The sequence below is a fragment of the Athalia rosae genome, chromosome 5 (assembly GCF_917208135.1).
Source record: "Athalia rosae chromosome 5, iyAthRosa1.1, whole genome shotgun sequence".
Taxonomy (NCBI): Eukaryota; Metazoa; Arthropoda; class Insecta; order Hymenoptera; family Athaliidae; genus Athalia; species Athalia rosae.
In genome coordinates, this window is record NC_064030.1 from 15,120,385 (window position 1) to 15,134,360 (window position 13,976).

General features: G+C 45.1%; 1 protein-coding gene across 4 annotated transcripts in view; it reads right to left on the minus strand.

Annotated features, from left to right (window-relative positions):
* Positions 1-51: 51 nt before the first annotated feature.
* LOC105684001 (inositol-pentakisphosphate 2-kinase) overlaps positions 52-13,976 on the minus strand; it is a 44,845-nt gene continuing 30,920 nt past the window's right edge. For 2 of the 4 annotated variants that reach the window (XM_012397046.4, XM_020851215.3), the window contains exons 2-8: positions 5,793-6,018; positions 3,734-3,938; positions 3,021-3,220; positions 2,526-2,948; positions 2,229-2,435; positions 1,797-2,134; positions 52-1,674 (exon numbers count right to left, since the gene is read on the minus strand). In XM_012397046.4, the coding sequence (XP_012252469.2) occupies positions 1,464-1,674; positions 1,797-2,134; positions 2,229-2,435; positions 2,526-2,948; positions 3,021-3,220; positions 3,734-3,938; positions 5,793-5,999 (1,791 nt within the window). In that variant the 5' untranslated portion in view covers positions 6,000-6,018 and the 3' untranslated portion in view covers positions 52-1,463. Of the gene's footprint in view, positions 1,675-1,796; positions 2,135-2,228; positions 2,436-2,525; positions 2,949-3,020; positions 3,221-3,733; positions 3,939-5,792; positions 6,019-7,186; positions 7,573-9,288; positions 10,732-13,976 lie in introns of those variants that run through there. The other 2 variants (XM_048655373.1, XM_048655372.1) reach the window with 2 other exon arrangements.

The following is a 13,976-nucleotide window of genomic DNA, read 5'->3' on the forward strand; positions in this document are numbered from 1 at the left end:
TTCCACTTCGGAGCCATTTCTTCTGGTCTTTTTCCTTTTGGTCGTGTTGAATTCTTTTTTTTTTTTGTGTTTTTTTCTTCTTGTCGTCGGGCCGCAACAGGCTTCTTTCACATTCCGCCGATCGCAGCGCCCGTTGATAAAAAAACATTGTACCAGGAACGAAACGGTGGACGGGGAGATTTCTGGGTGACGGAGGAAAAAAATTTTATCGAATATCGTAGGGTTTCGATAGTTTGTAAAAAATATAGTATATTTATTGTAAAATCACATAAAAAATTACATCAGCAAGGTATCTCGTCGGCGGATGATTTTTCTACTAAATTGATCGCAACCGTAAAGCGCGTTAAGTGAATCGATTTTTTCTATCAATTATCATTTCGGTAGATACATATTTCATGAGAACGATTACGTATAGCCCAATAGCTCGAAAATTGTTAATGTAAGTAGGTTACAAGATAGAAGCGAGTACAAAACATTATACACAATAAAAATTTTATACTCTGAGTGGAGTATTTTCAATTATTTTCAAGCCGTTCGTATACGCACGAAATGATTCCCATTTACATAAACTAGCTATAAAGTCGCTCAAGTCGTTGATCACGATTTGTTTCCCATTTTTATGGACACGAGATGATGAAAAGTGACCGAGTGTAGTGAAAATTGTTTAATAAAATTACGCTCCATGCGAGCGATTAGGTGAGTATTGTTCGATCACTTTTCTCGATTACCGATTGCGACTGAAACGTGTAATCCACTAATTGTAAGTTAGTCCGATCGTTGAGACAACAATGTAACATCGTTGAAAAATAATCTAAACAACGGCTACTTTGTATGAATCGATCCGATCAATGAGACGACAATGTAACATCGTTGAAAAATAATCTAAACAACGGCAACTTTGTATGAATCGATCCGATCGTTGAGACGACAATGTAACATCGTTGAAAAATAATCTAAACAACGGCAACTTTGTATGAATCGATCCGATCGTTGAGACGACAATGTAACATCGTTGAAAAATAATCTAAACAACGGCAACTTTGTATGAATCGATCCGATCGTTGAGACGACAATGTAACATCGTTGAAAAATAATCTAAACAACGGCAACTTTGTATGAATCGATCCGATCGTTGAGACAACAATGCAACATCGTTGAAAAATAATCTAAACATCGGCAACTTTGTATAAAACAATGAAGAGATCTGAATCGTTTGAACACTCGGTGTTATTTTCTTTGTATCGTTGAACACATTGTATTGCATGTAATTCCCGGCGAATAAAATAAATATAAGTAACTATAGGTGAAATAGTTCATTCGATTGAGCATTCGGAATTGTCATCGGAACAGACATTAGGAATAAGAAATGCGAATTGATGGATCATTATTTGTTCTATCTACAATTATACCCTGGAAGTTGACAGCACGATTGTGCCAAAATACCTTCTCTCGTAGGAATCAAATTAGTTGTGACCGAACGGCAGTTGATTTCCATCGGCGATTTCCTCTTCGAGCGCATCGCCCAATGAAACCAAAACGTCGTTGTCCCTCTGCCGGTGTTTCTGGACGCAATGAATCGACTTCGGATCCAAATCCAATACGCCAACGTTCACCGCGAAGTTTAGTCGGTCCGTTGCATCGATTATAAACTCGGCAGGAACACCGGATATCGATCTGAAACGAATAAAAAGTAGTCCACATCAATAAACCGATCGATATCGATATCGATCGATCCGCGATTGATTCGTCCGATTTGAATTTCAAAAGGATGAATAAAAATTCCGAGAATCACTCACGTCGTTTCGACTTCCTGGAAGGCCATCAGAACCGAACAATCCTTCGCCGTTGTTACGATGAGATAATTCCTGAGGATTTCGAGTTCGAAATCGGTGATCGAACTACCGGTCCGATCTCCGATCTCCTCCCGACGCTCCTCCGCGTTGTTGTTCCGTTTGTCCAACGGCGAGCATTCGCCAATAAAAACGCGATCGTCCGTACTCCGGTCGTTTCGATTGCCGTTCCTGTCGGGAATTCGGTTTATCGATCGATTCGCCGATGGCTTCGAAGTCGCGATATCGTCACGGTTCCCGGTATCCGTCAGAATCACCACCTCCTCCTCCACCTCCCGTTTGTCCTGAAGATGATGATGAAAAAAAAAAAGAGAGTAACGAGCTAAGCTGAAATTCCGACGATCGAAAGGAGACGAAAAGCTGTGCGAAAAAATTCACCTGTCCGTTGAAGCGGTCGTCCGTTGACTTTTTTCCGTCATGAATCTTCCTCATACCGGAGTAAACGAGCTCGTCGTTCAGCGTGGCCGAGTGTTTCGAATAAATTCCGTACACCGAGTCGACGCCGTGATAAGGAAGCCGCTGCATCTGGAGTATCCTGGCCAGTACCGAAGCCGACGGAAGTTGGCCACCCTCGAAATTGCACATCTGTTTTACGAAAACGGGGGGAATTTTTAGACGGCGAACGGAGTTTTCGAATCGCGGAAGGATACGACGAAGGAGGAACGGCAAACTTACGTCTCCGGACGATCGGAGGAGTTTTCTGGCCTTGGAAAGGATCTTTGGATCGAGTCGCGGCGTTGCGTGAGAAACGATCGACTCGATTCCCCGGATGTCCAAAGTGCGACGGACCGGCGGCGGACTTAGTTCGCCGTGCGAGAATCCTCTCAGCAAAGTACAGGCGACGAGTCGGAGAAATATTTCCAGGATTTGTTCGAACGATCGAGACGCTTCGGCGGCGAACCATTCGGCAAAGATGGTGCGAAGATCGTCGAAGTTGCTCTTCGAATCGTAGACGACGACACCGTTTCTGAATATCTTCAGATTGTTCTGCGGAGACCTGAGCAATTCGAGAATCGCTTTTCTCATTCGCTCGGTATCGCCGGAGAACAAATCGAACGGACAGTAATTACTCCTGGAAGTGATCTCGCCGCGTTTCAACTGAAAATCATCGATCGATTGCATTATTAAAATTTCCGCAAAGAGCTCCAACTCGGGACAGAAAAAAATCACCTTGTAGTATTGGGTGAGGCAGTAAGTGCATTTTTCGAACGGCTCGTCCAACTCATGCCTGAAACCTTGTTTCGGTTTTATTTCTACCGAAAATGTGGATCGTTTCGGATGACCCACTGACCTCAGTACTTCGGGAAGAAAAGCGTAATCCAGATACTTCGTCACGTACTCTTCGACGACGTCTTTGATACGACGATGTTCTGAAAAAAAGCACGTCAAACGATCGGTCATCCCTCGATCCGAAAGATTTCGAGATTTTTTCATTTTTCTCACTTTTGGAGAATAAAAAAACAAACTGGGACAAAACCAGCGGCTGCGACGCGTCGCTCGATAATTAACGCGCGTCTTAGACGACGCTGAATCGACTATTTTATCCGGAAGGCTCACAGCCAAGAAACGACGAACGATTCCGTCGTGAAGTTAGCGACGAGATCGAATCTGTCGCTAGCCTCGTCGTTCTCGAGTCGCTCGATGTTTTCTTTTTTCCTGTTATTTTTTTTGTTTTTTGTTTTTTTGAACTTGCTCGATAATCCAGCTACGCTATTTCGAGTGAGTACTCAGGTACTCGGAGGATTTGAGTTCCTTCGAGCGGTGAGCGATGGAAATCGTTGGAGCGAGTTGCGAACCGCGGTGATTTTCTGGTCACCGAGTAAACGGAAGAGACGAAAAAGAAAGAGAGAAAGAACGAGAAAGAAAGAAAGAAATTGACTCACCGGGACGCAAGGGACGAATAGCCTCGGAAAGCTTGATCATGTCTTCCGGGGTGCCGCAGAGCATTTCCGGTGGCTGGACGTAACCCCCCAGGAAACCGGAAATGACGTTTCTCAGGAACTCAATTTCTCGGACAGCCCGAGCCCGGCCGGCATCCGTTGAAGTTTCGCCGGGGGGCGATTTTCGCAAGCGGAGTACCCTGCGCTCCTGCAACGAGGGAGAAGGGAGGGGGTTTCAATTCTCGTCGATTCTCCGTATTCCACAAAGCTTCCTGTTACCAGTTAGAATTTCATCCGAGAAACTCAAGAAAGTCAGACACGCGGTCACCCAGTTTCTAGAAGCGGCGATATAGTAGCGGCGGCGGCGGCGGCGGCGGTAGCCTAGCGGCAAATTGGCGTCAACAATGCGAAACGAAAAATATCCACGGCCCGCACGCGTTCCTAATTTTCATCCATTGTCGAGACTCCGATTAACCTGAATGTCGCAACGATTATGTAGAAATTTACGAGCGAGCGGAACATGAAAATAAAAATGAGAAAAAAAAACTAACTAACTAACAAAACTGAAATGACATTCGGTGACAAACCGTTACAGCGTTTCTCGGATGTTATCATCGTTTCCGGCGAACGTTGTACGTTTCTCGAGTTATCCGATCGCCGAACCTCAACCGATTTCCAAACTGACCCGCAGTACCGATCTCCGGATCATCTTCGCTCTCCGACGTACGCGAGGTAAGGATTCGGACAAAGGTTATCCGGGATTCATCTCGGTTCCGACGTGCGTACCGTTTGAGAAAAGAAAAAAAAAATAAAACAAAACAAAACAAAACAAAACGCATCTTTTTTGCATCCGCCGTTCGTTCATTTTTTCACGGGCAACAATCGCTGGCCCGATCTAGTTAATCGTCTCCCCCGATCGCGACAGGGGGCACGATCTTTGATCTAGAAAGTACGAGGATCGGATCGTCCCGATTTCACTGTTCATTGGTCGATTCCATTTTTGGTATTGATAGCGTCTCGGTCGCCTCGATTGGCGGAGGTTCGCGGCGAACCGCGCGGTACACAACCTTACCTTCGACGCGATGAACGATCTTACACGCGGCCATTTTGACCGAACCACGTAACGCTTCCATCGTCGGAGCGGCGGCCGCTGAGCGAAAAAAAAACCGGCCGCTCGTCCCTCCGGCTACGGGGCCCCGCGGAGTCTCCTAGGATAGGAGCGGGATAGCGAAGGGCAAAAAGTAAAAAAAAAGAGGAAAAAGAAACAGAAAAAAAAAACGCGCTCCCAACGAGCGGTACGAACGTGGGAGTCCGACCGCGGGGATGGTTTCGACGGACGCGCAACACGTGCGCCGCATCTGTTTTGATCCTAAATTTTTATTCTCCGAAAAAAGAAAGAAAAGAAGAAAGAAAGAAAAAGAAGAAGTTACCGACAACTGGTTCTGACTGCGTCGAACCGGGTGCCGCGGTGGTGTTTCCGAATGAAAAAAAAAACAAACCCCGACAGCCCGACGCGGCCGTTCGGAATCACCTTTAGAAATCTAAATATATTAGGGTCCGGTCCGATCGAGTATTAAAATGACGAAGGCGACGATGACGATGACGACGACGACGATGATCCCAATAAACCAACAACTATTTTCGCGATAGAACGTGTTGTCGGGTGAAAAACGGGTCGTGGAGCGTAACGTGTTTTCCTTGGAACAGTGGTCATATCGGGCGTTTATACTAGAATTTGTATAATCAACTAATTATTAGCGTCTGCAACGTAGTGGAAGTAGCGGTTGCCACCGTTGCCGCGATACGCAATATCGCCACGTTCGTCGTGTGTGGAAGCCAGAACGTTCCACTACCACGATTACTTAACCGCTTACATCGACGAACAGCGTAAACGCGCAGTAGGTTCTCAGTTCGGCGTAATTTGCTCGTTGTCCGTCGATCGCGATCGAAAACGCGATTTCCGAGTCGGTTCTTTCTCTTTCTTTCTTTTTTTTTTCCATCGCACCTCCGGATCTGTTTCCCGATTTCTTCTTTCTTTCGGAAGGATGGAGAAGAGACTCACCCGCGGTAAGGCGAGCACCACGTTCGCGTTTCCTTCGCCCCTGTAGACGAAGCTGGAGTCGTCGACGAGCAGTTGGTCGAGCGCGCGTTTCCACCTTTCGTCCGGTTCTTCCTTGACCCCGTCTTCCGGTTTCAGGAAAACCTCGACGTCGTCCGCCCCCGGATGCAGAGACGCCACGCAGACGACGCTCTCCTCCCCGAATTTCATCACGACGGTGGAATCGCACCTGGAAACGAAAAGCGAGTGAGCGAAAATCGGCGAACGATTTCCGCGATAGGTTCCGCAAAGATGCGGCGGAAGGAGGATATGTCGAAAAATCGATGCGTTTTTAGTCCCTTTTTTCGTTTACACTATTGAGAAGACATCAACAATAAGACGACGCGCGCCGATGCAGTGGGCTTCGCGTCCGGCTTATCGGGGCATCGATCGTTCATCCCGGTGTTCGATAATTCCGTCAACGAACTTTACTACGGGTGGAACGTGACGCGGATACGCGCGGGGACGTTGATGGATTCGAAGTTCATATCGCGACGAAGGTATACGCGAAACCCGCATTTCAAATTATCGATAGTCCTGCTGTGGACTGTTCGTCGATCGATCGGCGAACCGATTCCTTGTACCGGAAGAGCCGCGTCAGCGGTGTGAAAAAAAAAACACAAAACACACAAAAAGACGAGAATTATACTTTCTTCGTGACTCCAAAATTCGCCACTCTGTCCGCCATGTGGCTGTTTTTTTTTTACGGGGAACAATCGGCGAGTATTTTTGTCTTTGTGACAAAACCGTGCAAAGGGTGACGTAGTTAGCCCATTATAACCGATCGTGGTAAATTGACATGTACAAGAGAACGACCATGGAAAAGAATTCGCAGCGCGGAATACCAATTCAAAGTCGATGAAACCAGAAGTACAAAACAGTCTTCCGTGAACAGTAGGATCCATTGGAATACCAATGGAAAATGGATGGAACCGGAAGTACAAAACACTCTTTCGAGAACAGTAGGATCCATCGAAATACCAATTGAAAGTGGATGGAACCGGAAGTACCAAACACTCTTTCGAGAACAGTAGGATCCATCGGAGTACCAATTGAAAGTGGATGGAACCGGAAGTACCAAACACTCTTTCGAGAACAGTAGGATCCATCGGAGTACCAATTGAAAGTGGATGGAACCGGAAGTACAAAACACTCTTTCGAGAACAGTAGGATCCATCGGAGTACCAATTCAAAGTGGATGGAACCGGAAGTACAAAACACTCTTCCGTGAACAGTAGGATCCATCGGAATACGTTGGATTCCGAACGTGGCAAACACGTCAGGGTCCTCGGACTATCGAAATTTGTTACTCCGCCATTTTTTTTCCCCAACGGATTCATGAACTGAATGAGAATTACCAGCGATTAAAATTAACGGCGAGCGGATCGCCGAGGAGGCTCCGTGGCGTATCGAAACAACAACGATCGCGAGCCGTTGACCAGATCGTTACATCGTTGTCCGGCGCAACATCCGACAAGTACGAACGTTGTACGATGAATCGTGGAACTAACGAGGAGATAAAGTTTATCGTCCGGGCCAAGGTTTGCCTCCTTTCCACTCGTACAGAGAATAACGCGTAACGAGGCATAAAATTAATGCTGCGAAGGAAAGTTAACGCCGAGACGGATATTCCCTACCGGACGGACGACAGTCCGCGATCGGGAGCTCGGGCTCGAGTGGCTCCTGATCTCAGGAACGGGCAACGGACGGAGTGCTTTGTTACAGAGGCGAACCGTGAGAAACCAGAAGGAGCTGCTCGCGCGCGGGGAGAAGGACGACGACGACGACGGCGAGGAGTGGTAGTAATACGGTATCATTAGAGGGGGGGCCCAAATCTGCTTCGGAATTATTACAGGATGCGCGGCAAGGACCAAGGGTCCTTACCGAAGCACTTGGCCCTCGTTTTCGGCGATCGAAAAAAAGTAACCTAAACAACGGGGCGAAATGAAACAAGGATCGCCACCCCGATATCCGATTACGTTTTTTGTCTTTTCTTTCGAAAAACAAAGGGGAAAAAGGGGATCCTCATCGGCGGGCCGACTGACTGACTGACAATGAGTTCAGGTGAGGCGATCAGGTGCGCGCACGGTGGAACGCTGCAACTGCAGCCCGGGCTCGAATTACCATTACGGAAACCGGCGTTACACTTGGCCCGGCTCGTCCGGAGTTCGACGGCATTTTCGGGCATCCGTTTGGTTTATATACTCCGGAGTCACGCGGGAGGGAGAGGGGCGATAGCTGTAACCTCGTGGCTCAGCGGTAACAATGTGAAAGACGGGGAGGCGAAGGGGCAATAACCGAGACTGACCCCAGGGGACAACCTGGTTCTGCTCTTGCATGCTCGCTGCACCGCGAACAACGCCGTGATTCCTGACAGAATCGTGTCCTGGGAGACACCGTTTCGATGGAGTGACTTGATTCGATGAAATCGTGAGGTCCGAGTAAAGGAAAACGTGAACAACATTTTGAGGAGGAGATGTCATTTTTGGCACATCGACGATATCTTGGTTCGAAATTTGATTCAATGATATTTTATAGCGAGAGTATTTTGTCTCTGAGCGTTTCGACGGACAGTGGTGCATGTGGTGATTTCGTCCAAGTTCTTGGACGTGAAAATTGACCAAGAAACTTGGACTGTTGGGAGACCTCAGGTCAAGCTTTATCTCTAGTTTCACTTCCGGTGGGAACTGATCATCGGAAACGTAGATCAACGACATCTTGGCTCAAAGTTTGGTGCGACTAAATCACGCTCCAAAATTTGGTTCAGCGATATCTTGCCCAAGTGCATCATGTGGTGATTTCGTCCAACTTCTTGGACAAGAAAATGGACCAAGAAACTTGGACTGTCGCGAGACTTCGGATCAGACTTTATGTCTAGTTTTACTTCCTGTGACAAACTGATCATCGAAAACGTAGATCAACGACATCTTGGCTCAAAGTTTGGTTCGACTGAATGACGTTCCAAAATTTGGTTCAGCGATATCTCATACCGAAAGTATTTTGTCTCTGAGGATCTTAACGGACAGTGTTGCATGTGGTGACTTTGTCCAAGTCCTTGGCTGATAGAATAGACCGAGAAACTTGGACTGTCGCGATACCTCAGGTCAAGCTTTATCTCTAGTTTCACTTCCTGTGACAAACTGATCATCGAAAACGTAGATCAACGACATCTTGACGTCTGGATTTTTCTCATTCGTAGATGAATGGACAGAACTCATCGAAAATTTGACGCAGAGTTTTGACTGCGATCTCGTCAAATAGTCAAGCGCGATGGATGTACCGTTGGAAGTCAAAGAGTTGGATTCCCGTCTACCGGCGAAAGTTTTTCATCGTTTGCATCGTCCCGGGATGAATTCCACTTCAAGTTTTAGTCGGTTTGATGAATCGTCCAAAAATCTTTCGCGTCTCACGGACGTCGCGTCAAAGATTAATAGCAGATATACCGCGGGTCGTTTCGTACCTACGTGCGTCGTATCGAGCCGAAGTGCGGATGATAACTTCAACGACTCTCACGAGTAGATCTGATGATAATTGTCTTCACCTCACCGCAGACTACGCGCCGTAGTTCTTGGTTCCCAGCACAGTTTTTCAGATAAGACTATTGTATCGTCGCAGTTGTCTTAAAAAATTGTTTTCAAACAAATTCGAATAACTGTTTCGGATACTTCGAAGCGTGACATTTTCTAACGTCGAACATTCTCGCGATGAACGATAACGAAATGTCCTCATGAACGATCAACGGTTTATTGGTGGCCTCCCCCCCCCCTTCCGTCCGTTCATTATGATTCTTGATCGGCTCAATCCAGCGCAGATATAATTCGGCGTCCGTGATGCTCGTGAGAATTTTTTCCGCAATCCTCGCTCAGCATTGCATCAAACCGTCTATTGCAATTTAACATTATTACCACGTGCTCAAAAAAAAAAAAAAAAACGTTTTCAAAATTTCTCAACAACTCGCTGCCTCCGCCGCCTTTGGATTATTAATGATTCTTTCGTTAGTTGGAACTAGTACCTACTCCAAAAAAACACATCGGGGGTGGGGGGAGGGGGGGGGGAGGTCGGTGGGAGGAGTTTTCGTTATCGCGAATCTCGCGATAGTTCGCGATTGTCTGTTAAAAATAAAAAAAAGATTTCGATAACTTTTTTTTTATAGCCGAATGATGTACACGTTATTTTTATAGAAAAACAAAAATTAATCATTCCATCCATAACAACACATGGCACATAGGTATTCTCGTGTGATGTAAAAAAAATATGCAGATGACTCCCTCACCTATAAATGTCCAATCTACGCGGTACGTGTTCGGGATAAATTGTACTGTAAAAAAATAATATTTGTTCGAATCGTTTCTTTCGTTTTGTTGTTTTTTTTTCTTTTTTTTTTTGTTTTGCTTTGTTTTTTTCTCTTACCACAGCGTATTATGTACATGAAACTGCCAATTGACACGCTTTTATAACGAACAGTTTGACCCGCCAGGGGTAAAAAAGATCATTGAAACGTACTGGATGAAATTCGCAAGGTTTCGTTACCCAATAATATACTTTTAAATTTAACGAATAAATATATTTTGCAACGTCAATATCAGCCCGCACGAACTGGATAAATAAAACAACAAAAAAAAAAACAAAATGAATAAAAAAGAGTAAAAATATAACGTATACGTGAATGAAGAAGGCAAGTGGGGCAGCGAGCTACGCGTCTATAATATAATACCAAGATGGCTGACACCCGTAAAATCGCCGAATCACGGCATTCCCTGCACAAGTGTAAAATCCGAACTCGATTCACGGATGCCAAATAACGTGCATTCTATACGCGACTAACGTCACACGTAAACGACACACGTGCGCAAAAAGTGTTATTTAATTCGGACCAATAACGCGCTTCGGTTCTATAGGAGAGAAACAAAAAAAAAATGGAGCACAAAAAGAAAAAACAGAATGAACTGAATATCGTACACGCAATGCACGCGTATTATACGCTGAATAATTATTCAAAATATAAATGAAATATACATCCACCAAAGATCTGGCTAAGCGATATTAAAATCTATTTGCGAAATTTGAACGCAGCGACAGCTGAGAGACCGAGTTTCTTTTTTTTAAGTCGTTGCTCAGCCTTTTCTCTTCTTCCCCCCTTCTTCTTACGTCGATCCGATTGTCAGGTCCTGTATACCGATGTGTATGAAAAACGTAGATGTACCTCCTTTGTAGCCGAAGCTTCTCAAGTTTATTTGTTCGATTCGCACTTTGAGTGAAATTAATTTACGAATCTTTGGGAAACGTTCCCACCGCACCAGTCGAACGTAGAAACGTATACATCGGGTTATCGTAACGGGCTATCGCGTACTCGAAAGATAAACGAACGTTACACATCCGAGATTTTACATATCAGCGATATAGTTTTTGTTTTTTTTCTTACTAGCCGAATGAAAACAAGCGTCGAACTCCCGCGGCCGTCTGAAATTTTCGTCCCCTTTCTTCCCTCGATTTTCGTGAATTCCGACCGACGGAAAATCGCAAACGTTTTCAAAACCGCGTCCTAACCTATAAATCTGAAAACTTGAACTGTTAAATTCTGCAGAAAAGTTATTGACGCAACTTTCGTTTGGATCCGAAACTTTTGTTCACGATGTCCAGAGAGAGAGAAAGAGAGAGAGAGAGAGGAGAAAAAAATGTTTTTTCTGTGTTCTTCTGAAAATAATTAATGATCGTTATCGTCAGCTGACCCTGCAACCGCGATAATCGCCAACCGCGTGACACCTAATTCTTCTTCGCCCCACTCAACACCGATTATACGGAGATGCTTTTGAAAGCGTAACGATAACGATTACGTGTCGATTAGTTTTGGATTATACGTTTCAAGTTGTGTACAGTCCTTATCGTGACGTATGATATTGTTCGGCTCATTTAATCGCTCCGTAATTTTATATTTTCTTCGTTATCTCCGCGGTCGCGAGAGAATAAAACGGGCCAAATATCTTCGGACGATTGGATTTTCTCAGTTCCGTCGCAGTTCGCGCGATCGAAAATACCAGACTTTCGCGATAACCCTTATCAAGATGTACGTCGAGAGTGGTCCGGGAGGGGGATAAAAAAAATGGCATTAAAAAAAAAAGAGGATTCAATTTTTTTGAACAACGGCATTTTTTTTTCTCACCTTCTCTCCGCAAAGAGTGTACAGGTGGTGCAGAGGCGAGAGACGCGCGGTTTATATACGATATTTGAATTGCTGTATTTGTGTAATTAGAGAAACTATTTACTCCGCGACGACGACGACGATGACGATGATAATCATAAAAGTAATAATAATAATAACAACAACGATACGATGTTATTATCAGCGCATATATTTACTCTCGGAACGATAGAGACAGACTATAAACCATTAGCCTTCCATATCCCCCGTGGATTTTCGGCCTTGCAACCGCGCGTTGTCTCGGTTCATTACGCAGTAAGTTATATACCTATACGTACACTTATGTACACGACGAACATCGAACACAGCGGTACATAAGTAATCGCGTACCGCTAAGAATACGAGTAGCCATCAGATTGGCAAATATTTAACACCTCGAGGACTCGGAAAGTAAAATAATAACGTTAATCATAACGAAATCAAATAAAATAATATACAATCGTTAACAAATGTTGTCGACCTAGGTGGCGCGTAGGAGTCCTCAATGTTCTCCGCTTCATTACCCCCGTCGACCTCGAAGCGTCGTTATTGATAATGAATTTCTTTGAAAAGCGAACAGCCGTGGAAAAGTATTATTTTTTTTTTTTTCGGGCCTGTTGTGCCATCTGTTTGGCGATGAGACTGCGGGTCGAGTGACGTCGTCCTTTTCGTCCTTGCGCCCGATCGGACGATCTTCTCGGGGCATTTTTTCATCTGGTTTCAGGTGTGCGGATTTATCGGGCTCCGCGGAATCGATTTCTAAAGATTCGTCGGGGTTGTTTCGTTCGCAAAACTATCCGCCGCCGCAATTTCGACCCGAGGCGACCTCCGGGGGATCTCGAATTAGTGCGCCCGTGTCCATGCCGCACGACAGCGACTACGAGCCGCTAACGCGGACTTCCCCCTCTCCTCGAGCTGCCGCTGCTTCTGGCGAAAAATCATTGGCGGCGCAGCGCGCGCTGCTGGGACGTCGGGTGACTCATCGACGACAAAATGGCCGCCACGGTCACGACGCTCGAGTCAGAGACTACTTACTCATCTTGTTTGTAACATAGCGATGCGTTTACGGATGGAATTTTATAACACGAGTTGAGAATCGTAGCTTTCAGAAGCTCGTCGAGTTACATACCCGTTAGGCAGTGGTGCCTAAGTTACGTTACACGCGCAATTTACCTACTACGTACACGTACGATCGGTTAATGAATTCGACAAGCTGTTAGAAAGTTTCGAGCGACTGAGAAACTCCGAAGGAGAAGAAGCTGCGGGTATACGGACGGCTCGTTTTCCTTAACGAGCCTGAAAAGAACAACAATTGTAGAATGTGACCGAAGGCAAAACTCCAACGATGACGGCTGAACACGAATAGATTAAGAACGACTGCCATCGGCTGGATATTTTTCTTGCTGAGAAAATGGAGAAATATCTATGACCGGAGTCGAACGCGTGTACCAGCTACATTCGAAGAAGCGATTCTGCGGGGATTTTGGATTCTAATTCGACAAAAAAAAAAAAATGTCTTACGACATTGAGAAGATGATATTTTTTTTACGAGTGCATTGCCTCGTACGTAACTCGCCGCTACGAAACGTATGGCGCGATATAATTGGACCAGTTGTTGTGTTACGGGAGCGAACGAATCACCCATCAATTACACAGCGTATCCCCTGAGTTTTGAAACTCGAATCACCAATAATTCTCTCATGAAAATTACAGAATACGGTCATGCTCGAAAATTGATCGTTGCGAAATTCATCGACTTCCGATAGTTGGAATCAATTTTTGGTTCTCCTTTCATCGATTTCACAAGGATTGTACGCGATAAATGAATGACAGAACACAGTTATAATTATTTTTTTGTAATTATTTTTAATTTTTTTTCTTTTTCTTTTTCTTTCTTTTCCTTCATATTCATGAAATTTCATAAGCACGAGGGCCCTTTGCTTTTTTTTTTTTTTCATTAATTATTATTT